Here is a 22,386-nt window from a genome sequence, read left to right as displayed (position 1 = left end):
CCGCCGCTGCATAGGTTGCAGTTGGATTTTGATTCCCATTTTTGTATATTTTCCCATTTTTTTCGCTTTTGTTTTGGACTTTCCTCAATTGGTATATCACCCACCACATTCTCTTTCTATCCGACTGTTTGGAGCGCCATTCGTATCAAGCGAGAAGCGACAAGCGTGAAGCGGGCGTTCTAATGACAGTGAAAGAGAGGTGTTTACCATTGAGTGGCCTCCTTGGGAGCAGCCTCGTCACCCCACTGGGCACCGCCAGTCTCGGCAGACCACTGCTGGTTCGGGACAGCCTCCTCCCAGCCGGTGGCAGCACCAGGGGCAGCGGCGAAGCCAGCCGGGGCGGCCTCCCAGTCACCACCAGTGAAAGTCTCGGCAGCAGCGGCAGCGGGCTCCTCCTCGATGGCGGCAACCTTGTCCTCCTCGGCCTTCTCCTCAGCCTCGGCCTCAGGGTCGCGGTCTGTCGAATGTTAGCAGGTGTCCGGAGACAAAAAAAAAAACTATATGCAAGCAACAAGAAACACCCAGTGTGACATACAGAAGTACAGATCCACCATGACGTCCCAGGGGGTCTCGCGGTTGAAGATGGTACCGCGGAGGCGCAGGACCTCGCGGGCCAGCAGCCACCAGACAAGGCCAATGGCGTGGCGACCCTTGTTGTTGGTCGGGATGGCAACGTCGACAAAGTCGGTCGGCGAGTCGGTGTCGCACAGGGCGATGACGGGGATGTTGACGTAGCTGGCCTCCTTGATAGCCTGGGCGTCGGTGCGGGGGTCCGTCACAACAATCAGGCGGGGCTCCTTGAACGAACGGGTGATGTAGTTGGTGAAGGAACCCGGGGTGAAACGGCCGGCAATGGCCTGGGCGCCGGTGTGAGAGGCGAACTTGAGGACGGCGCGCTGGCCGTAGGGACGGGCAGAGATAACGCAGACATCGGCCGGGTTGTCGACAGCAGCGATGATGCGGGCAGCCAGGACAATCTTCTCCCAGGTCTTGCCAATGTTGATGACGTTGACGCCGTCGGCGCGGGTCTTCCACAGGTACGGGTTCATGTGCACCTGCAAGTTCTTGGAGCCGATGTGGCACTGAGCGGCCAGCAGGTTCTCAATGTCCTGCGTGGTGGCGTTGAAGATCGCCGGCAGGTTTGCGGAAGCCATCTTGACGGATGTTTGGAGGGGTGGCTGAGGGGCGTTGGTGGTGAGGTTGGTTGCTTGCAGGAGAGAGGGAAGCAAGACAGAAAACCCGCGATGCAGATGCTTTTCGATATATTTTTTTTAGAGGGGCGCCAAAATCCCCCAAATTTTTTCACTTACAGACGGGTAGTCGCGAAAATTGGGCTGCCCTATTCGCCAGTGATTTGTGGGCAAGCCCCCCGCCAGGGCTAGAACGACAGGTGAGAAAGCGATGCACGTGATGCGCTTGGCCGCAATTTGCAGACGATTGGCGTGCCAATGTATCTTTACCGTGATACACTGCCAACAACCGAACAATAATACTTTCAATTTGCATATAAATCAAGGCGGAACGTACTAATGCCCACTTTGACTTCTCATGTAATTTTGTATAATTTTATCTACGAGTTTCTTGACCTTCTGGTTCACGGTATATACTTGCAGACTACTTGCAAGGTCTGCTCCCAAGTCAACTCGGCAGGGATATAGTATATTCCGAATGACTAACACACTCTAACCAATAATGGCCTAGCCAAGAAAAGGCTCGAAAATTTTGGGAGCTGCATCTGATATCGCGCGACACGACGGATGTGTTGACGGCTGGTGTACATGCCAGCAAGTCTCGACCAGCAACCATGCCGCTTCGCGTACCGGGCCTGCAAGGGCTCTCAGTGTTCAACTGTATGTTAATTGAACGACTCCATTTGCTCTTCTTGAAATAACTGTTCGAAGCGGCCGAACATTCGCTGACTGTCTTTTTCCTTTAGTATGTCTCCGGCCAGCAGTGGCACGGCCAGCTCCTAGCTTGCAGCCCCTCGTTCAAACAGCACATTTATCGCAACGAGAGAAGGCGAAGAAGAAGATCCGGCTGCAGCAGCCATACAAATGGGCTCAGATCGTCGCGCGCAAGGCCGCCAAGGTGGCGCGCCAGGAAGAAGTCGCCAAAGCACGTGAGGCTAGCTGGGGCCACCACATCCACGGCATTACGACGCCCTTTGTCGAGTCGTTTGACTCAGCCGGCCAGGCATCTAAATCGAAGATTATTTTTGAGACCAACGAGAACGGCGAGTCCGTGCCGGCGTCGCTACCAACAGACTCGGATAAGCTCAACTTCCAATTGACCAAGCAAGAACTCGACGAGGCCGTGAACATGGCGTACCAGCTTAGCAAACCGCTCGAGAACACGAACCGGATTTTGGTGGACGCTGTCACCGAGGCACAGGAGCTCAAGGAGCACGAGGAGCGGCACCGCAGGGCCGTCATTGCTCTGCAGCGCATCTCGTCGATGGACAACGCTAACAGCAAGAGCCGCATGCTGATCAACAAGCAGCGCTGCATCGAGAAACTCGGCCGCCACAACACGGATCAGTTTCTGCGGCCGAAGCCGCGGGCGCCGGGCCACCCAGAGCGGGAGGAGCTGAAGCGCGGTGGACCCGACACGGGCTCGTCCGAGGTGCAGATTGCCATCCTGACGGCGAAGATCCGCGTGCTGGCCAAAACCTTTGAGGGCCCATACGGCCACAAGGACAAGTACAACCGGAGGAACCTGCGTCTGCTGTGCCACCGGCGACAAAGGCTGCTCAAGTACATGGAGCGCAAGGAACGCGGTAGTGAGAGGTGGAAGAACATGCTCACAACGCTGGGCCTGACGGAGGCTACCTGGAAGCAGCAGATTGAGATCTGAGGGAGGTGACACGGGGCAGGGCCCCGCCCTATGTATATACTTTCCCTCTTCCTCTCTCGTCCTCCCTCTCTTCACTGCGGTGCGCTGGCACTTGGGTACATTTTATGTTTCATACCATTTCACAGCGTTTCCATTTCACTTTCACACGTGCTGGCGCGCAGGCGGACTTACGAGGAAAAGAGAGAGTTAAAATATCCACGAAAACAGATGTAATTATTTATGTACAATACAGACTAAACCAACATGACCCAAATAACAAAAACAACATATGAGAAGAATGCACTAAAACTGCATATGGTAAATGGCGTCCCGGCAATGGGAGCCAAGCAAAAGTTCCAAACGCCTTCCCGTATGTCAGAACGGAGAGAGAGACCTCTACGAACAAGAGTCTGCTGATTATGTGTGTGTGTGTGGATATTGCTCGATAAACCGACAAGACGTGAAAAAAGGGGTGCAAGAAGCGAGGAAAAGACGGGGAGACGGTGCCCTTTAGAAAACGCTGATGTAGTTGTTGATCCGCTCCTTCTGGTTCTGGGCGATGCACTCGGCAATCCACGTAATGTTGCGAATCTCCTGCTCGCGCAGCTTGACCCACGCGTACACAATTGCATACGTAAACTGCCGCGTAAAGGCGTTCTTGGAGATCTCCATTTCCTTCTGATAAAACATGTCCTCGAGACTCCGACTGTCCGAGCCCCCGGACCCGCCGCCCATATTGCCAGGGCCGACAGGGCCGCCGCCGAGGTTGACCGCCTCGAAGAAGCTCTTGTAGTCGGACTGGCCGTCGACGGCCAGGCGCACTCCGTCGATGTCGTCGGCGCGCGACAGCATGAGGGTGCCTTCCGGGTACAGGCGGCCAAAGGTCGGGTACAGCTTGTTGCGGTCGGCCTTGGACAGCTCGGTGCCAAAGGAGTTGATGGTGATGTTGATGGCGCGGCGGTCGGCCTCGAACTCGAGAATCTCGGACATGACCTCGGCCGTTGGCGTGCCGGCCATGTCGGGGTGCGTGTTGACAAAGTTGTAAAAGTCCTCGAGGTAGTTTTTGTAGAGCGTGTTGCGCACAATCTCAATGTTGAGCTCGTCCAGGTCCTGGTGGCTCAGACTGCCCTTGAAGAAGGGCGCCAGCGGCGTCTCGATGAGCACGCTGTTGTAGAGCTCCTCAATGTTAGTGGCTACACACAAAACGGGCAGCGTGTCGAACCAGCCAAGCGGGTGGCAGCGGTCGAGCAGCTCCCGGGTGTCGCGCTCGTGCAGAGTGCCGGTGATGAGTAGGGCCACGTTGTCAATCATGTAACCGTATGTCAGGTAGTCCATGAACTTGGCCAGCGAACCGACCGCGTTGGCGCGCACATAGCGGAACTCGGATACGAGCTTGTCGGTCGTCTTTGCGGCGAGGCTCGATGTCGACGGGTTTGGCGGCAGGGATGCGAGGAAGTCGCCGTAGGCCGGGCCGAGCTGGAGCTTCAGGTCTGGGCGCATTAGCTACGTGTATTCTCGGCGAGGTGAGGCCAAGCAGAGGAGGCCAGAGTAGCACGTACCATCCACGTTCTCGCACTGCGTCATGTTGCTGTAGTTGGTGCCCGTCAGAAGGCCATTGCGGTAGCCCCGGACGATGCCCTCGATGTACCTAGGGGGAGAGAAGTCAGCAGCTGGTCGGACGGCCACCATCGAATCTCGAATCTCGGTGATCGCCATCTCTTACCCATTGTCGACATTGAATAAGAGGCCCTCCATCGTGGTGGTAATAGATGGTCTGCAGTGGGAGCAGACAGAAGCTGGCGATGTGTCGTTGCCTGTTGCGTCTAGTTAAAAGACGCAGGAGCCAGCAGCTTGGCTGGAGCAATTCTCAAGGCAGGTGCGATACAAAACAGTGTGGACTGGTATTATCGCACAGTCAATATGCACGGTGTATTACTTCCCCATTACGATCTAGCGCAAGAAAGCCACACCGCCCCACTCTAGTACGAAAAAAAGCTCTGTCTGGCAGAAAAAAAGATTCCCCAGCTAAAAAGTTCTCGACGCAGCAAAAAAATATTCCTCCTTCTTTTTACCCTTTCTCAGCCAATTCCTCTCGCGACGACAATCGACAGCACCACGCTCTCGCCGCGCAATATTCTTTATTTTCATCTCCAGGAACGAGCGACAACCCTCGAAAGTGCCACTCGTTGACACAATGGCGCCCCTTTACCTCCTGTCGGAGACAAGCGCCGGGTATGTTTTGCCCAGCCTCTTCTGTTGTTTTTCGAAAGACCGGGACCGTACCTCGCTTTTATCGAACTCGACATAGTGTCAGCACTGGGCAGTTGCTAACATTTTGTGTCTTTGCTCAGTTATGGCTTGTTTCAGGTGAAGGACAAGAAGCTCATTGAGGGCGATGATGTGACCGACCGTCTGTCTACTCTGGACAAGATCAATAAGGAGTAAGTGTTTTTGTTGGTCCCTGTGAATGCCTCGACTCAAGCCGCGTTCTCGGAAATGGCCGACCGAACGACGGCAGACCTGGCCGTTTTTGCACAGAAGAACGCGTTGCTAACCGCATTCTTTCTCTGTCTTGCAGGGTCCAGTTCAACCTGTTCAAGAAGTGGAACAGCGCCGTTGAGGCCGTCGCCGAGCTCGACAAGCTGATCGACGGCAAGATTCCCCCGATCCTGACGCAGCTGCTGGAGGAGGTCAAGGAGAAGTCGAAGAAGGCGACCATACTGGTCGAGGACAAGGCTCTCGGCAACACGTTGCAGAAGCTACCCGGCTACAACCTCACAGCCATCCCTGCAGGCCCCGGCACTGCTGCCGGCGAGGTCTTCCGTGGCATCCGTCAGCACCTGTCGAGCCTTATCCCTGACATTGACGAGTCGGGCTTCAAGACCATGTCCCTGGGTCTGTCGCACTCGCTGTCTCGCCACAAGCTCAAGTTCTCTGCCGATAAGGTCGATGTTATGATTATCCACGCCGTGTCCCTGCTCGACGACCTCGACAAGGAGCTCAACGTCTTCATGATGCGCGTCAAGGAGTGGTACGGCTGGCACTTCCCCGAGCTGGCCAAGATCTTGAACGACAACGTCGCCTACTCCAGGGTTATCCTGGCCGCTGGCATGCGCGAGAACCTCGTCAACACCGACCTGTCCGAGGTCTTGCCCGAGGAGATTGAGGCTGCCGTCAAGGCTGCCGCCGAGGTCAGCATGGGCAGCGAGATTGCCAGCGAAGATCTCGAGAACATCACGCTGCTCGCCGAGTACGTTGTCATGTACGCCAACTACCGCACCCAGCTGTCCAGCTACTTGGACTCCCGCATGAAGGCCATCGCTCCCAACATGACCGCCATTGTCGGTCCCCTGATCGGTGCCCGCCTTATCTCTCACGCCGGCTCGCTCATGAACCTCGCCAAGAGCCCCGGTTCGACCATCCAGATTCTCGGTGCCGAGAAGGCACTGTTCCGCGCCCTCAAGACCAAGCACTCCACCCCCAAGTACGGTCTGATCTACCACGCTTCGCTGGTTGGCCAGGCCACCGGCCGCAACAAGGGCAAGATGGCCCGCCAGGTCGCCTCCAAGGCCGCCCTAGGTGCGCGTATCGACGCCCTGGCCGAGTACGAGGACGAGGAGACCGTCGACGACGACATCCGCGCGACACTGGGTTTGGCCGCGCGTGCCAAGCTCGAGCTGAGCCTGTCGCGGTTGGAGCACAAGCCACTGTCCAAGATTGCTGCCACAAACGGTGTCAGCACCGTGGGCAAGTGGGACGTCGCCGAGGCCCGGAAATACAACGCCGACGCCGATGGCCTGACAGGCAACGAGGAGGCTGCCGCTGAGCAGGCTGTTTCCAAGAGCGAGAAGAAGGACAAAAAGGACAAGAAGGAGAAGAAGGAAAAGAAAGAAAAGAAAGACACAAAGGCGATTGCCGCACCTGAGGAGGATACCGTCATGGAGAGCAACGACGAAGCCGCCAACGGCACCTCGGGCCCGGCCAAGCTGACCGAGGAGGAGTACGAGCAGTTTGCAGAGGCGGCTGGCATCTCCGTCTCCAAGTTCAAGCGCAAGTACGAGCGCGGCGACGTCGAGATTGGCAAGGACGGCAAGCCCGTCGTGCACAGCAAGAAGGAGCTGAAGAAGCTGCGCAAAGCGGAGAAGAAGGCCGAGGAGGAGAGCTCGAGCAAGCGGAAGCGCGACGACGACGCCGAGACGCCCAAGAAGAAGAAGAAGAAGCACAGCGACGCATAGAGAGCTGTTGGTTTAGTACCACTCTGTTGCTTTGTTGCGTGTACTTTTCCTGTCTTCGTTTCGTGTTTCTCGTCGTGCATATCCCTTTCTCTGTTTCATTTTCTCTGCTGGCTTCCTAGGCATCTTCATCCCCATGGCGCCGTTTCGACTGTCATTTACCCACCCTCTTGGGAATCTTCGTATTTTGGATCCTCTCTTGGCGTTATTTTCTTGTTTTGGCGAGGGCCTTGCTTGCGTATTTTTTTTGTTTGGCTCTGGAACAAAAGGGTCGGAGTTGGGTGCGATTTTACCATCAATGCTTTTTTGTTTTATTTCATCCTTTCGTTGTATTGTCTCCCTGTTCGCATAGTCTGTCATGTGCTTGTTTATACCTTAATGCTGGATCAGCTGGCTTCTTTTGGACGGCGTTCCGTTGCTCAGAGTACGAACAAAATCAGGAGGGGAAACTGCTATATTCTTGAACCGAACCGTTTGAAAGAAATGTAGTGAAAGATGGAAATCGTAAATGAAATTGAAGAGAGTGGATGAGAAATATCTTCATGAAGTCGACGGAGACACGTGACTGTTTTAACGGTGTCACGTGCCGGAATTAGTGACTGTTTGTAAAATTTCCCGCCAAGCTCAACCGCATCTTAAAAACGTCAGGCGAGCCAACAACCACGACCACGACGTTTCTACTTTCGCGCGCGCAGCACGACTTTGCAAGGTGTTTACGGACGGGACCGTCGAATTGGTGAGGATAACTCTTCTCCTACAAGTGTCTGCAACTACGACTTGATTTTAACTCGATAACAGCATTTCAACGGCGCCCGACTTTATCGTCCTCGATCTCAAACTTTTTGCGAGAACGACGACAAAAAGCATACAACGCGATAGCTCTATCTTGAGTTGGCACCAACAGTCGACTTCCTTCCGCTTTTTTGTTGTCGACTGCACAACCCCACATCTACACAACCGCACAACATGTCCTTCTTCCAGGTGACCCTCAACCGGTCGGCCATCGGCTTGCCGCAGCGCACCCGCGATGCACTCGCTGCTCTGGGTCTGCGGCGGCGCAACCAGACCGTCGTGCACGCGGTGTCGCCGTCGTCGGCCGGTATGATCTTCAGCGTCAAGGAGCTGGTGAAGGTGAAGGAGGTCAGCGAGGGCCGCGAGGCGACGCTGGCCAAGCTCAAAGCGGCGCGGCGGCCGGATCCCGGTTTCGTCGTTGCACGGAAATACCACGACCTGAACGAGCAGAGCCGGCAAGAGTCAGGGCCGAAGATCAGTTCATGAGGAAACGAGAGTGAGGGGGATTGGGGCGACCAGGCGCTTCGCTTTGTACATATAACTTGAAGTAACTCACTGTATGATTTAGTTTTTGGGTTTGTTTGGCTGGGCAAAAGACTTTTGACCGTTTTCGAACTGTCATGTGAATTTTGTGAACATTTATACCAAATATAATTACTCGTCTATTTTTTGTTATCGTAACACCTTCACAACGCCCGATTAATTTCCCAACAGCCAATGTCCAAAGTTCAGCCGGCAGTGGCCCAGAAATATGCCACAACAGAGTCCGGCGAGTCGTTGCCGTATTGCCGACCCTGCTCAGCTCCATATGCACGTTACAAAGTCACTGCTGTGGATTTTGACGTCACCAAGACAGAAAGAAGACAGGCCTTCAAGCGCCTCTCACTTTCTCGCCGTATTCTGAATTGGGTGTCTCATATTCGCTCACAAAGTATTTCACCATGTTTTTGCCGAGCCAGGTAGTCAACTTGGCTAGCTCGTCTCGCAGCCGGTTGACCGACTGCTGATCCATGTTTGTCTGTGAGATGAGCTCGGGTAGGGAAACTGGACGAATGTGTTAATGCCAACTTGTGAAAGACTAAGGGTCGGTGTTGTGCTTTGACATACCAAGAAGGCGACACAGGTGCTCGGCGCCATAGGTCTCGATCGGGGACTTGTACTTCTCGTCCGTCTCCCACAGCTCGTGCATCTCAATGTACTGTGGGCGCTCAAACCTGTAAAAGGGCCTGTCTTAGCCAGCCGACCAAACTTAGAGGAGGAGGAGCCACAGAAGTTCACAACATACCGATAGAGCAGGATGCGGCCTAAGCATTTGTTGAAGTACTCTCGCAGTCCAGCAACCGTCTCCTCAAGGATATCGAGGCTAGCAGAGCCTTCTTCGCGATGTGGTCGTTCAAAGGTGAGGTAGTCGTCCAGAACAGTCTCAGCCGGAACTTTGTGTGGAAGCGGTACCAGTTGCTGGTTTTTGGTCACATTCTCCCAATCGTCAACGAGTGCCGCCTTCAGGTGATCGGGGAGAGTGAGCCGGATCGAAGGCCGGTTGTGGAAGTTATCCTCCTTGTAGTCGTTAGAGAACAATCCGAACCGTGGGTAGCAAAATGAAACAAAGAAATTAAACAAAAAACAAAAAGAAAAGCAGAAAAGCAGAAAAGCAGAAAAGCAGAAAAATAGAACAAAGCGAAAGCGACATGAGAAAATAGGAGACCGCTAATCATCCAAAAGAGAACAGCAAAATACAACGGTAGAACATGAGGAGGAAAGGGGTATGTAAAATAAAGGGATTCCGGGTAGAAGCGTGCTATGACTATTGGATTCGATGCAAGTCACGCATGACACTTGTGCCAGATCGTCAAGTGCCACTTTGACCGCTGGATAGTCACTGCCGGCCTGAGGTCAGAGCCGTCATACTTTGAGGTGTCTCCGATTGATGATACGGACGTGCGCATGTCCACCCGAGCTCTTGCGCTTTGCTATGTGGATCGGCTTATCGGAACGCCTGGGCTTCTCTATGCGCTGGGGCCGCTTCGTTTGGTTGACTACCACTATGCGTATATGCTTGGGCGAAGAAACATATTCTTTGGCCACACCGGCAACTGAAGACTGGTTTCCGGCTGAGACCTGGGTCTCGTTTGTGACCTGGGCTTCGTCCGTGGCCTGGGCTTCGTCCGTGGCCTGGGTCTCGTCTGTGACTGGGACCGTGTTTGTGATCCCAGCCTCGGCTGAACCGCTTAGCGGCGTTCCAGTCGTAGGATCCTCAGCATCAGAAAGACTATCCTCCAGGGCTTCTTCCATAGCTGTCACCCAGGAAGTGTCCACACCACTGGTGTCCACGTCGGAAGAACCTTGTCTCGCGGGGTGGCGTCGTTTAGCGCGACGAGGGAGGCGGTCAACGAACTTCTCGGCTTCCTTCAAATAGTGATTGATCCCATCACCAGGAGGAAGCTCGGCCAGCACGTCGTACTCGCGCTCGGCGAGTGCGTTTTCGTACTTGGCGTAGTGGCTAATGCTTTTGAAACGAGACGAAGCAAGGGAAGCCAACGACCTCGCATTCAAGCGCGCTGCAGGTGCCTTCATAGGGCTGTGCGTTTCAGCGGCCTTCCTAGTTCGGAGTCGCATGGTTGCAACAGTAGAATGTAGGCACGTGGAACGTTTCGTCGTCGTGGTATAAAGTGAGGAAACGATAGATATACAAAGCAGGGATATGCTAAAGAAGAGAAGAGGAAACAAACAAAGCCGAGAAGAAGGATCAAGAGTATTGGGTAAAATTGGAGAGTAGAGGTGAATGATCGGATAAACGGAGCTGCAGTAGAAAAGAAAATGTTTGTGGGAGCAGAATATGGAAGTAAAGGGCAAAATCAGGCGACTCATACAAGTCGGCGAACCTTAATCGCCAGTCGCTGTAGTCATCAGGTTCAGCCGTTGGATGACCAACCCATCGCCATTTGCGTGCTCACAGTGCAGGCACAGCAGCCAGAGATGACTCCTGATCGGAAGGAGCGAATGGCTAGACGTTCCAAGAAAAAGCAGGCGTGAATGAATAAAACAATCATAGGGCAAATTGCATAAGGAGCGAAAGAGGCAGGAGGCAGCAACGTCCTGACGTGATAAATGTCAATCTTTGAGAAACACGGCCAGAAGCACCTGCCTGTTGCAAGTACTGGCTTGGATGGTTCTCTTAGAAAGACACGGCGTTCCTACTTAGGAAGTCGTTGTCGGCGGTCATGGAAGGAGTGATCGTCTGCCAATTATAGAATACGCTGGCAGTATAAAACAAAACCATAATACTGGCAACAAAATCATAAGGTATAACGTAAATGCATCAAAGATACCAACCAAGAGCATAGCAAAATAAAATATTCACTCACATGTTCAAGGTCGTAGTCCCGTTGACGCCGTGGGCCGCGTGCGTGTGCCAGGGAACCAGCGCCTGTCCGTTCTTCACTACCGCGCGCAGACGCCATCTCGGAGTGCCGGTCAAGGAGGTGATGGTGGTCACGACCACCGCGCTCGCCAGGCGTTGCTGTGCCCGTACCACTGCCACCACCACCAAAGCTGCCCGACCCACCAGGACCGCCGCCAACGATACCAGCCGCTGCGGCTGTCAGACTGGACCGGCCACCGCCACCGCCCAAGCCACCTGGACCGCCAGGGCCCTGTCCAGGCTTCTTGGCCTTGGCGTTCTTCTGCTGCTGCAGAAGCCGGGCTTGGTCGCGCAGCTGTGCCGCTAATTCGCGGTTCTCGTCGTTGAACTTGCGGACGCGGTCGGCGGGCACCCAGTCATCCCAGGTGTTCTTCCAGCCCTTGTAGTGGATGCGGAAGCGCCAGCGCTGGCCATCAGCAGCGGCAGTCCCAGTCACCTGCTGAACATCCAAGACGCGTGCTTCATACAGCATGTCCATGTGAAAGCAAAAGACGCGCTCATCGACCGCATAAGGCGCGGCGGCCTGCTTCGGCGGCATCTTGATGGACGGGCGAAGCTGGATGAGAGGCACGCAAGGGCAAAGAAAAGGAAGTCTGACCATGGTATTAGTATATTGTGAGGCAATGGAGTGGCTTGTGACAGAGTCAGGAGCTCACAAACGTGTCAACAGGTCGAGGAATGCCCCAAATACACCGCCAGAGAAGAGGGCTTCTTAATACGGTCGCAATTTGGGCAAGAGCGTCCAGTAATGCCGCCGAAGGAAGCAGGAGCAGAACGAGTGTGACAATCAAAGAGAGAAGTCGCTACTACCGTAAACAAGTTCAGATTTTATGACAAGTGCAGCAGCAGGAAGGTGCGGTGAAGACGATCTGTAGCTCAACGTGCATGGATGAGTTGAAAGGAAGGAGGTGAGGTCGTGAAAGCCCGTTGTGAGAACGTAATTGGCTGTAATCACGGGATTGGCCACTTTAATTTTTCCAACGCTGGCCAGCCGCCGTCTCTGTCCCTGAGCGCCTGCCCACTGCCCTGGGCCCCCCGCTATATATTATCGAGCCGCGTCAACACGCGACGCGCCTGTACTTTCTGTGTGCACTATAACGTACTCCGCATACCTTTGGACAGGCCAGTTCGAGAACAACCTCAAATAATAGCCACGCATTGTTATTTTGCACATTGCCCTGCATCTTTATCTCCATCACCGTCGCCAATCTTCACCATGGCTCCGACCGAAGCATCCATCCTGGAACAGTTCCTGCTGGCCCCCTCTCAACTGCCAACAATCATCTCCCTCGACGACTTCACCGCCTTGTTTCCTCGGACGCTGCAGTCCTCACCGCAGGTCCGCGCATTGTATCGCGATCTGCAGCGCCAGCGCAGTGCCGTGGTTGATGCCGTTGCAGCCGACATTGACGACGAGGTCGCGAAGGGCCGGCTTCTGCGACGGTACGCCGTACGTGCACGCCTCCGCGCCGAGGCACAAGAAGATGTGGCGGGCGACGACGAGCTGCAGATTGAGCGCTTTGTAGCTTCGTCTGCACCAGATGGCAGCGATAGAATCACAGCTGGTACTGATGCTGGCACTGCGACAACCACTGGGGCAGGCGCGGCGGGAGGACGCGGCAGCGGCGGGCCTTCCTCCCACTCACTCACGTCCATTGTGCCAGAGCTGGACGACGCCATACGCGACCTCGAAGCGGAAATTCAACAGCTCGATGAAGAAGAGGCGCGTCTCATGGCGGCCGTCCAGCAGTCGGTCGGCAACCTGAGTGATCTACGATATGGACGTCTTTACAATCCACAGTTGCCCGACGAAGTCATCAAGGGTCTGCAGAACGTCCAAGCCACCTGTGAACAGATGACCGCCGAGACCAGCACAAGTACAGTCTCGACCAACACCGCGGACCAACGACCAGCAACATGACACGAGACGTGACAGCACGAAGTTAGCCCGAAAAGAAAAATTATGAAACAATGCAGATTCGATGTCCTGCGCAAGAAAACAAACCAAATGCAAAGACCACAGTCAGGGCCTGGCCGCCCAAACATATCCAACCACCAGCCAAATGTTATTTAAAGCGTTTTTGTGCACAACACAGAATTATGTGCACAGCCGAGATACCCAAACAATGGAGCCAACCAATCCCGACAAAAAGAACCAAGATTCTCTTATCTTGCCCATCCTCTCATTATATTATATTTTTTTAAAAAAATAAAAATAAAGCCAACTATCCATTACGAGCAACGAACACCCGAAGCACCGGGAACCGTTGACGTGTCCACAGCGCATTTGCACTTTAGTGCGCAGCGGCGGGAGCACCAGCAGGGCCAGCGCCCGGGCGGCCGGCACCGGGAGCACGGCGACCCCTAAAGAAACGTGGTTAGTCGCGGGACAACATGATGTGACAAGGACAGAAACGAGAAAAAATAAAGGCACTTTGGAAACTCACATGAAGGTGCGGCTGACGAAAGAGACGGCAATCATAAACATCCAGCTGGGCACCGCGTTGAAGAACCACAGGACGTAGCCAATGGGGACAGCCAGGCCAAGCTCGGCCAGCTGGCCGTCGAGCGGGTGAAAGTAGCCGTCCAGCTGCTGGAAGTTGGTGCGCGCCTTGTCCTCGTACAGGTTCACATAGGTCTCGGGGGTCGACGTGGTGAAGTTCAGGCGCTTTACGTAGATGTCGGTCTTGGCCGGCTTGGGCAGCAGCTCAAAGATGTACAGGTAGCCGGGGCTGGACGACCAGCTGTTGCACAGGACGGGCTGGTCATCGCAGTTGATGATGCCGGCGTGCGCGCTGGTGGCAGCGGACGTCTTGACGGTTGCGGCGTAGAAAGCCGACTCGATGATAGCGCAGTGGCCTGGACAGGGGACGATATTAGCAGATGTACACACACCACTAGAGAACCAGAAACGAAAGAAGGAAAAGAAAACCATGCGCGCTGCATACCGAAGCAAGTCTTGTTGCGGCCCGTGATCAGAATGCGCCACTCCTCGGGGATCGTAGCATCCGGCTTGACCGTCGAGTAGAGGGTGCTCTCCCAGTTGCTGAGAGTCAGCTCGGTTGGGGTAGTGGAGGAAGAACCGGTCGCCGGGGCAGCGCCGCCAGTAGCTGGCCCAGACGAAGCAGAATCGCCGGTGGCAGCTTCGGGGGCGCCGACACCGAGCGAACCCAGCAGGTTCTGGAACTGCGCGCGGTACTGGCCGAACAGGCCGCCGTCCTCAGCAGCAGCGCCCAGGAGCGGCAGTGCCATAAGGGCCGATTTCGTCGAGAAGCGCATTGTTGCGGATGTGAGTTTATGTGCGTGGAGGTTCAAAAAAAAGAAAAAGGGGGCACGACCGAGTAAATTAGGCAGTGAGAAAAGTGAGGAATGAGAGCAACGGGAAGGACGAAGAGAAAATTAAGCCCAAAGGTGCTGGAGGAACGGTATTAACAGAGATAAAGAGACCCGACAAGAGGATCTGAAAACGGGGTATGCAAAGGAAGGACACGAAAGAAGCTGCAGAAGATAGAGGTAATAGAGATGCCGATGGGAAGAAGCTAGATGAGGAGAGGAGGCCAGATGTTTGAAGAAGGGGACAGGAAACGGAAGCTGCTCCTGGTCGAACTGCGCGTGTCGAACGGGTCGCATGGAGACGGGCCGTGTTTTCTGTTGTCTTATTGGGCAGTGCTATGAGACTTCCACCCAGTGCGCGTTGCTGACACCACTGTCTTGATCACTGTGCAACCTCTTGTGCAATTTTAGTGGCCGGACAGTGCCAATCACGCTAGCGGGGAACTAGTCAGAGTGAAGCGGAAACTGCCAATACTTCGTAGATGAGGGAAGGAACGACCTGGCAACACCTTCACTGCTCTAGAAGACGAGTGCGTCCTTCAGAAGCGGAGCCATAGAACCTTGCGGAAGTTTTTGGTTTTCTTCAGAAACTGACAAAAAGTTATGCCAGCCTGGGCTTCACGCAACATGGGCTGTCGTATTCTGGGGGTATTGCAACGCATACTAATTCCGCAGTGGAGAAGCGAGTAGGCCACAGTACGATAACGCAACCTCTGCAGGAGCTGCCATAGCTCCTGCCTGTCAGCCTGTCAACCCTGAGCCTTGGTTACTCTACTGCTCGGACATTAGTGCGCTGCGGGGACTGGTTGCCTCAAGTGAGGGGACCAGCTAGCTCTTGCTAATTACGGATAAAGTGTCTTTTACGCTGCAATATGAAGCATTTTGAAGGATGTGACCGCTGGAATGGCGAGAATTTAGATAGCCAGCCCTTTGAATCGGGTTATTATGGGATACCGGGAAAAGGTCAAAGTTAACGAGCTTCGTTGTCCACTGTATTCATGGCAGGCCATACCGTTCAATGACAACAGATATTGCGAACTAGAGCCAACTGGTATCACGTGATTCTCACGCAAAGGCAAGCGCAAGGCTGCCCCACAAATCACTGAAGCTGTTGTTGATAACGATAGCGAGCACCATGTGCTGTAAATGGCCTGGGCGCGCTCAAATGTCGCGATCTTGAGACGCGACAAACTGACGACACAAGGCTCCAACAACACATCGCAGCAATGGTATGTTTCCGCCTCTTGAGGATATTGTTTTACGATTTATCAAGCTAATCAATACCGTCTTTCACCACTTAGGCTCGAATAAACACGTCCTTTGGAAGCGACCAAGGTGCAACGGCGTTGGGCGCGTCACAGAAGACAACAAAACGCGGCCGCAAGGCCAATGCTGACGCTGAAGCCGATCGGCCCAGCAAGCGAACCCGGAAAGAGGCCGAGCCAGAGACGGAGCCACGACGGAGTCGACGCGACAGAAATTTGCGCGACGGCAACAGTTCGTCAAAAACGGGTGGACCGAGCGCGCAGCCTGAGTCGTCCTCTGTGACCATTACGGGTGCCAAGGCATCCAAATCGAAAGCAGGAAAGGCAGAAAAGACAAATAAGACGACAAAATCCAACAGGTTGCGTACAGTAGCAGAGCCACCAGCCGATACCCCGAAGCAAAATCCTGGCCGGCCACAGAGAGCGAGCACAACAGCAGATGATGTGCCACCGCCAACAAAAACTACGAAACCAGCCGAACGATCAAAGACAAAGAAGCAAGCGAGGACGAAAAAGAAAGCAGGAGCGGAAACGACCGCTGTCGAGACATCGACCTCCAGTCCACAGCAGACGAGAAAGCGTGGTCGAAAACCAAAGCAGCGCGACGAAGACAGCGACAGAACCAGAGACGCTGCTGAGGAGCTAGAACCGGAGCTTGAGCAGCAGTCAGAGCCAGATCAAGATCCAGAAGAAAGGGCTGAGGATGCAGGGCGACGACGCCGCCAGAGTGGTGGTGGGCGCGCTCAACCCCCGAGCCAGCATTTTGCTCAGCTGGTCCCCCGCACACGTTACATACCCCTCGCTACCATGGCGAACAAGTGGGCGCCGCTCGAGCGCGAAGCCATTGCCGCCGTACAGTCCCTCCTGGAAGAGTGTGCGCGGCCGGTCATATCGCGCGTCGGCGCCAACGCCGGCGCCAGCGGAGGAGGTGCAGCCGTGGAGCGGCGCCAGGAGCAAACGCGGCAGGCCATTGCCAGCGTAACGCGCCGCGTGCGATCCAAGCTCGTCAAGGGCATCCCCTTCCCGCCAGGCACGGTGCACATTGTGTCACGTCGCGGACGCCCCAGCACAAAGCCACTGCCCGACGACGACCGCAATGGTCTCGCGGCCGACTTCAACTTTGAGCGCGCCGTCGAGGAAGCTCATGCTCTCGAGCAGCAGCTCAGTCCGCTACAGCATGCCGTTGCCTTGCTCGAGCGCGAGCGCAAACACGAAGAAGAGGCACTGGCAGCCGACTATGCTGCGTTGCGGCAGCTTGAGACCAACGCGCAGGCCGACCTGCGCACGTGGCGCGATCGAACACGACGGGCGCACGTGCTAGCTCCAGTGGACGTCGGCGACAACAGGTCCCTGAAGGGGGGCAACGACGACAGCCTGCAATTTGTGGAGCTTGCGAAACGAGCGCCTGCCTTGGGTGGCAACGACCATGGCAAGGACGAGAATGAGAATAACGAAAACGGACAGAGCAGGGACAAGAGCCAAAACGGAGGTCTTTTTGAGGTATTTCTTCCTTTTACTCGTGTCTCCCATGTATCGTGTGGCCCCCACTAACAAATATTACAGCATCTCGACAAGGACCTGTCTACAGTGGCAGCGCAGCTCAGCAACCACATGGACAGTCTCAAGAGCAACCTTCAGCAGATCGCTGGCGTCCTGCCCGCCATGAACCAGACCAAGGCGGCGCTGCAGCACGTTCTTCACCAGCGGCTTGATGCTGAAAAATATGAGCGTGTCATTCTCGGCCCGTAAAGCCCAAAGCATTGGGCCTGATTTTGGGTGCCCTAATTTTTGTACACTATATACTCCTGTCTGCTCCGATCCCGCTGCCCCGAGGCTATAATGAATTGAACGACATTCGATATTTTAATTTAATACGGCGCCAGCGTGCAAATCTGTGCATATCTGATATTGCAATAGTGTTCGTGCTAGCGGCTCAACCGTCTCTGGCGGCACCCTTCCCAAGAGCCAAGATTCTGGCCATCCCATGCCATTCCCCCTGTAGCCGTGCCATCTGTGCCGTTCTTGCAAGCGAAGCTCTCCCGTCTTCTCCAATTCGAGAAACTGGGAATAGGCTCTGACTCCAAAAAGTGCCCAGCAGATCTTAAGATGTGAAGAAACTGTGCATAAGCAACGGGGACCACAAGAGACTCGTAAAACGCAAGGACCGTGCTGTCGAAACGGCGATCAATTGCAATTAGTATTCTGCAATAAACCAATTGATCTCCTGGATTGCCCTGGAAACCTCAAATTAATCAACTGGATGTCGCTACGTCGTGCTAGTGGCAACGTCAGCACAAAGAAGCTCCTGTAATTACGTCCCGCAACGGAGCTCTGGACCTGCGTTTACAGCGCGCGTTAACTGCACAGAGTCAGAAAATCGGTCTAGCCCACCCGCCCCTCCTTCAGCTTCTCTGCCCCTCCGAATCAGGAGTAGAATCAGACACCCATATCGCGCCATCAGAACGAGGAAAGAACTACCCCACCATAGAAGTTTTTTTTCTCAATTATCGTTTTCTCACCCCAGCCCGACAGCCATGTCGTTCTTGCCTCTCCTCTCGTTCGTGCTCCTTTTTGTCCACCCCGCCTTCTCTTTCCGGCGCACATTTGTTGAGTAATTACGACGTATTGTCATACAGAAACTGCAGAAACGGAGAAAGAGCGCTGGAGCTAACCCACTTTTCCCCAACGAGCTCACCGTTCCTGCTCGTGCAACCGTAACTCGCACTACGTAAACTTCCGTATCAAGTAATTGACTCTTAACTTCGCGTCCCTTTGTGCCTTCCCGTAGCGCAGCAACCAGTGAGAAAGCATGTTACGTTGGAGCATGTGGAAGAGAAAGACACAATTGACAGTAACGGCAACCGCGTTGTCCCTCCCACTATCACACCGCCCCTGTTAGCCGCTTGCACCTTCTCTGGCCCTGCTATTAAAAAATCTTCGCCTTCCCACATTCCGCCTTTTGATTTCGCCTCCTTTTCTTCTCCTTCTTCCTCTTCTCCCTCCTTTCTGTTTCTCTTTTTCCTCATCCTTTCACCATACGCTCTCACGTTTCTCTGTTCATCCGACAATTCGCCTCCGGACGGACTTTTCTGTACGTATCACTTGCTTCCAGCACAATATCTTCCCAAGGCTCGCCTTCTTCCTCTCCATAGGTGTACAGATGCCCGAGGTCTCACGAACTCGGGATCTCACAACCTCACGTTACTTTCTCCTCACCACGCCTCGCTCAATGCTCTCTTCTTCACGTCTTCTGTTCCGCCTGCTAACTCCTGTCTTTAGTCACTTCTCCCCACAGATACCCCCAACACCACACAACAAGATGGTTCAGTCATCGATCCTCGGTTTCCCCCGCATGGGTGTGAACCGTGACCTGAAGAAGGCTACTGAGGCTTGTATGTTCTTTCCGTCCTTGCCCCCTTTGCTCGTCAAAGGATACGAAGGATAATGGCTAACAATCGCAGACTGGGGCGGCAAGCTCTCCCAGGCTGACCTCCTGGCTGAGGCCAAGCGCCTCCGTCTTGCTCACTGGAAGATCCAGAAGGATGCCGGCGTTGATGTTATCCCTAGCAACGACTTTGCCCTGTACGATCAGGTCCTGAGCCACATCCAGGACTTTGGTGTACGTTTCTCTCAGCTCTTCTCTCAGATTTGTTCTCGCTTTGCTCTCAAGCTACCCTTATATTAGAGCCCGCACTAACAACTTGCAGGCCGTCCCTGAGCGGTACACCAGCGCCAAGCTCGATGCCATTGACACCTACTTCGCCCTGGGCCGTGGCCACCAGAAGAACGGCGTCGACCTGCCGTCCTTGGAGATGGTCAAGTGGTTCGACTCCAACTACCACTACGTCAAGCCCACGCTGCAGGACAACCAGACCTTCTCTCTGGTTGAGAAGCCCAAGGCGGTTGCCGAGTTCCTCGAGGCCAAGGAGGCTGGCATTGCCACCCGCCCCGTTCTCGTCGGCCCCGTCACCTTCCTGCACCTGGCCAAGGCCGACCGTGGCCAGTCCGTTGACCCCATTGACCTGCTCGAGAAGCTCCTGCCTGTCTACGACGCCCTCCTGGCCCAGCTGAAGGAGGCTGGCGCCGAGACCGTCCAGATCGACGAGCCCGTCCTGGTCTTTGACCTGCCCGCCAAGACCAAGGCCGCCTTCAAGACCGCCTACGAGCACTTTGCGGCCGAGGCCGCCAAGCTGCCCAAGCTGGTCTTCGCCACCTACTTTGGTGACATTGTCCACAACCTGGAGGCCGTCCCCAAGGACGTCTACGCCGTCCACGTCGACCTGGTCCGCAACCCTGAGCAGCTCGATGCCGTCATTGGTGCCCTGGGCCCCAAGACCGTTCTGTCCGTCGGTGTTGTCGACGGCCGTAACATTTGGAAGACCAACCTGAAGCGCGCTGTTGAGACCGTTGAGGCCGCTATCCAGAAGCTCGGCAAGGACCGCGTTATTGTCGCCACTTCCAGCTCTCTGCTGCACACCCCCCACACGCTGGCCAGCGAGAAGAAGCTGGACCCTGAGATTGCCGACTGGTTCTCCTTCGCCGTCGAGAAAGCCAGCGAGGTCGCCGTCATTGCCAAGGCCGTGACTGATGGCCCCGCCGCCGTCAGCGAGCAGCTCGCTGCCAATGCCAAGTCCATGGAGGCTCGTGCCTCCTCCAGCCGCACCAACGACCCCAAGGTCAAGGAGCGCCAGGCCCAGATCAAGCCTGCCGACTACAACCGCAAGTCGGAGTTCCCTGAGCGTATCTCCCAGCAGCAGAAGAAGCTGAACCTGCCCCTGTTCCCCACCACGACCATCGGCTCGTTCCCCCAGACCAAGGAGATCCGTCAGCAGCGCAACAAGCTCACCAAGAACGAGATCACCGAGGCCGAGTACGACCGCTTCATCGAGAAGGAGATTGACGAGAACGTCCGCATCCAGGACGAGCTCGGCCTTGATGTCTACGTCCACGGTGAGCCGGAGCGCAACGACATGGTCCAGTACTTTGGTGAGCGCCTGAACGGCTATGCCTTCACCACGCACGCCTGGGTTCAGAGCTACGGCTCGCGCTGCGTCCGCCCTCCCATCATTGTCGGCGACATCTCGCGCCCTGCCCCCATGACCGTCAAGGAGAGCAAGTACGCTGCCTCGGTCTCCAAGAAGCCGATGAAGGGTATGCTGACGGGCCCCGTCACCTGCCTGCGGTGGTCGTTCCCCCGTGACGACGTTCACCAGTCTGTCCAGGCCGAGCAGCTCGCTCTGGCTCTGCGCGACGAGGTCGTCGACCTGGAGAAGGCCGGCATTGACGTCATCCAGGTGGACGAGCCTGCGCTGCGTGAAGGTCTGCCCCTGCGCTCCGGCAAGGAGCGTGAGGCCTACCTCGACTGGGCCGTCAAGGCTTTCCGCCTGTCCACCACCGGTGTTGAGGACTCGACTCAGATCCACTCGCACTTCTGCTACTCTGAGTTCCAGGACTTCTTCCACGCAATTGCTGCCCTGGACGCCGATGTTCTGTCCATTGAGAACAGCAAGTCGGACGCCAAGCTGCTGAAGGTCTTTGTCGACTCGGCCTACCCCCGCCACATCGGCCCTGGTGTCTACGACATCCACTCGCCCCGCATTCCCAGCGAGCAGGAGATCCACGACCGCATTGAGGAGATGCTGCAGTTCCTCAAGCCCGAGCAGCTGTGGATCGACCCCGACTGCGGTCTCAAGACCCGCCAGTGGACCGAGACCAAGGCTGCCCTGGTCAACATGGTCAACGCCGCGAAGGCTTTCCGCGAGAAGTACTCGAAGCAGTAAAGTGCGGCGCTTCTGTTCCAAAAGGCAGGAGAGCAACAACCTCTTTTCTTTTACAGAGCCTGTCAGCTGCTTTCGTAGCTTTCTTTCTTCAATTCCCCGCGATGTTTATTTTTTCAACACTCATCTTGCGCATATTTCATCATTTTGATTTTTCAGTTCCATTTATGTGAGACGACAGTTTTTTCGCTTCATCTTTCCGTGGCACTCTCTCCTGTGTGGCACGGTTCGATTTCAACATCGGCGTTTGGACACGATTGTTTTTCTGTTTCTGTTTTTAATCTTTGCTCCTTTCATTTGACGTCAAAAGCTGGCTGGGACAAAAGCATTCAACATTTTGTTTACACGAAGGGTACTCTAGAGGCAGGGAAGGGCATTATGGAAGGTTTGCAATCAAACGGTGTTATTATTAGGGGACAGTCCTTTTCAACCGGATACCCATATGGAGTGTACTCTTTGTCACGGTCGACAAGAGTGAAAGACGACTCTCAGTCTTAGTTTGATAGCTAAACTCCAATAAGGAGTAAGAATGTAAGACCACTTACAAACACAACACGGTCGACCAAGCGTGAAAAGTGATACGAATATGCCGTACAAGTAAACTGCAATAGCGATGCGCACCGCGACCAATGCAAGCCGTCTCCTCAACGAGCGACGACTTGGCATGCAGATCCAAAACAAGCACCGCCGACGAACTCTTTGCTGCGCAAGACCGGTCTGGGCCAGGCCTTAAA

The 22,386-nt window shown here is 54.9% G+C and overlaps 11 protein-coding genes across 11 annotated transcripts; 6 read left to right on the top strand and 5 right to left on the bottom strand.

Moving 5' to 3' along the window:
- Positions 1-203: 203 nt before the first annotated feature.
- On the bottom strand, positions 204-1,154 carry SPBR_06102 (small subunit ribosomal protein SAe; the record flags this gene model as incomplete). The annotated part of the gene is made up of 2 exons (XM_040764364.1): positions 204-457; positions 536-1,154. The coding sequence occupies 2 exons, from the start codon at positions 1,152-1,154 to the stop codon at positions 204-206; spliced, it is 873 nt and encodes a 290-aa protein (XP_040622344.1).
- Positions 1,155-1,804: 650 nt separating this feature from the next.
- Positions 1,805-2,853, top strand: SPBR_06059 (uncharacterized protein; the record flags this gene model as incomplete). Its single annotated transcript, XM_040764321.1, has 2 exons — positions 1,805-1,850; positions 1,997-2,853. The coding sequence occupies 2 exons, from the start codon at positions 1,805-1,807 to the stop codon at positions 2,851-2,853; spliced, it is 903 nt and encodes a 300-aa protein (XP_040622343.1).
- A 489-nt stretch (positions 2,854-3,342) lies between these two features.
- SPBR_05979 (V-type H+-transporting ATPase subunit AC39) lies at positions 3,343-4,587 on the bottom strand (the record flags this gene model as incomplete). The annotated part of the gene is made up of 3 exons (XM_040764241.1): positions 3,343-4,322; positions 4,392-4,480; positions 4,556-4,587. 3 exons carry the CDS (start codon positions 4,585-4,587, stop codon positions 3,343-3,345), a joined length of 1,101 nt encoding a protein of 366 aa, XP_040622342.1.
- A 439-nt stretch (positions 4,588-5,026) lies between these two features.
- SPBR_05712 (nucleolar protein 58) lies at positions 5,027-7,067 on the top strand (the record flags this gene model as incomplete). The annotated part of the gene is made up of 3 exons (XM_040763975.1): positions 5,027-5,064; positions 5,184-5,273; positions 5,411-7,067. 3 exons carry the CDS (start codon positions 5,027-5,029, stop codon positions 7,065-7,067), a joined length of 1,785 nt encoding a protein of 594 aa, XP_040622341.1.
- Positions 7,068-8,030: 963 nt separating this feature from the next.
- Positions 8,031-8,342, top strand: SPBR_06289 (50S ribosomal protein L30; the record flags this gene model as incomplete). Its single annotated transcript, XM_040764551.1, has 1 exon — positions 8,031-8,342. The coding sequence occupies one exon, from the start codon at positions 8,031-8,033 to the stop codon at positions 8,340-8,342; it is 312 nt and encodes a 103-aa protein (XP_040622340.1).
- A 242-nt stretch (positions 8,343-8,584) lies between these two features.
- Positions 8,585-10,472, bottom strand: SPBR_05748 (uncharacterized protein; the record flags this gene model as incomplete). Its single annotated transcript, XM_040764011.1, has 5 exons — positions 8,585-8,650; positions 8,743-8,900; positions 8,964-9,070; positions 9,142-9,413; positions 9,765-10,472. 5 exons carry the CDS (start codon positions 10,470-10,472, stop codon positions 8,585-8,587), a joined length of 1,311 nt encoding a protein of 436 aa, XP_040622339.1.
- Positions 10,473-11,217: 745 nt separating this feature from the next.
- On the bottom strand, positions 11,218-11,815 carry SPBR_06208 (uncharacterized protein; the record flags this gene model as incomplete). Its single annotated transcript, XM_040764470.1, has 2 exons — positions 11,218-11,297; positions 11,353-11,815. The coding sequence occupies 2 exons, from the start codon at positions 11,813-11,815 to the stop codon at positions 11,218-11,220; spliced, it is 543 nt and encodes a 180-aa protein (XP_040622338.1).
- A 678-nt stretch (positions 11,816-12,493) lies between these two features.
- On the top strand, positions 12,494-13,198 carry SPBR_06180 (centromere-localized protein 2; the record flags this gene model as incomplete). Its single annotated transcript, XM_040764442.1, has 1 exon — positions 12,494-13,198. One exon carries the CDS (start codon positions 12,494-12,496, stop codon positions 13,196-13,198), a length of 705 nt encoding a protein of 234 aa, XP_040622337.1.
- A 373-nt stretch (positions 13,199-13,571) lies between these two features.
- Positions 13,572-14,556, bottom strand: SPBR_06083 (peptidyl-tRNA hydrolase; the record flags this gene model as incomplete). Its single annotated transcript, XM_040764345.1, has 3 exons — positions 13,572-13,641; positions 13,725-14,136; positions 14,226-14,556. 3 exons carry the CDS (start codon positions 14,554-14,556, stop codon positions 13,572-13,574), a joined length of 813 nt encoding a protein of 270 aa, XP_040622336.1.
- Positions 14,557-15,756: 1,200 nt separating this feature from the next.
- On the top strand, positions 15,757-17,624 carry SPBR_05756 (uncharacterized protein; the record flags this gene model as incomplete). Its single annotated transcript, XM_040764019.1, has 4 exons — positions 15,757-15,839; positions 15,938-16,111; positions 16,436-17,375; positions 17,439-17,624. 4 exons carry the CDS (start codon positions 15,757-15,759, stop codon positions 17,622-17,624), a joined length of 1,383 nt encoding a protein of 460 aa, XP_040622335.1.
- A 1,570-nt stretch (positions 17,625-19,194) lies between these two features.
- SPBR_05647 (uncharacterized protein) lies at positions 19,195-21,655 on the top strand (the record flags this gene model as incomplete). Its single annotated transcript, XM_040763910.1, has 3 exons — positions 19,195-19,267; positions 19,337-19,494; positions 19,583-21,655. The coding sequence occupies 3 exons, from the start codon at positions 19,195-19,197 to the stop codon at positions 21,653-21,655; spliced, it is 2,304 nt and encodes a 767-aa protein (XP_040622334.1).
- Between the last annotated feature and the right edge of the window lie 731 nt (positions 21,656-22,386).

The sequence above is a fragment of the Sporothrix brasiliensis genome (genome assembly GCF_000820605.1).
Source record: "Sporothrix brasiliensis 5110 chromosome Unknown Cont15, whole genome shotgun sequence".
NCBI classification, from domain to species: domain Eukaryota; kingdom Fungi; phylum Ascomycota; class Sordariomycetes; order Ophiostomatales; family Ophiostomataceae; genus Sporothrix; species Sporothrix brasiliensis.
The sequence above is the reverse complement of the archived record's forward strand: the minus strand, read 5'-3'. Positions and strand labels throughout refer to the sequence as shown.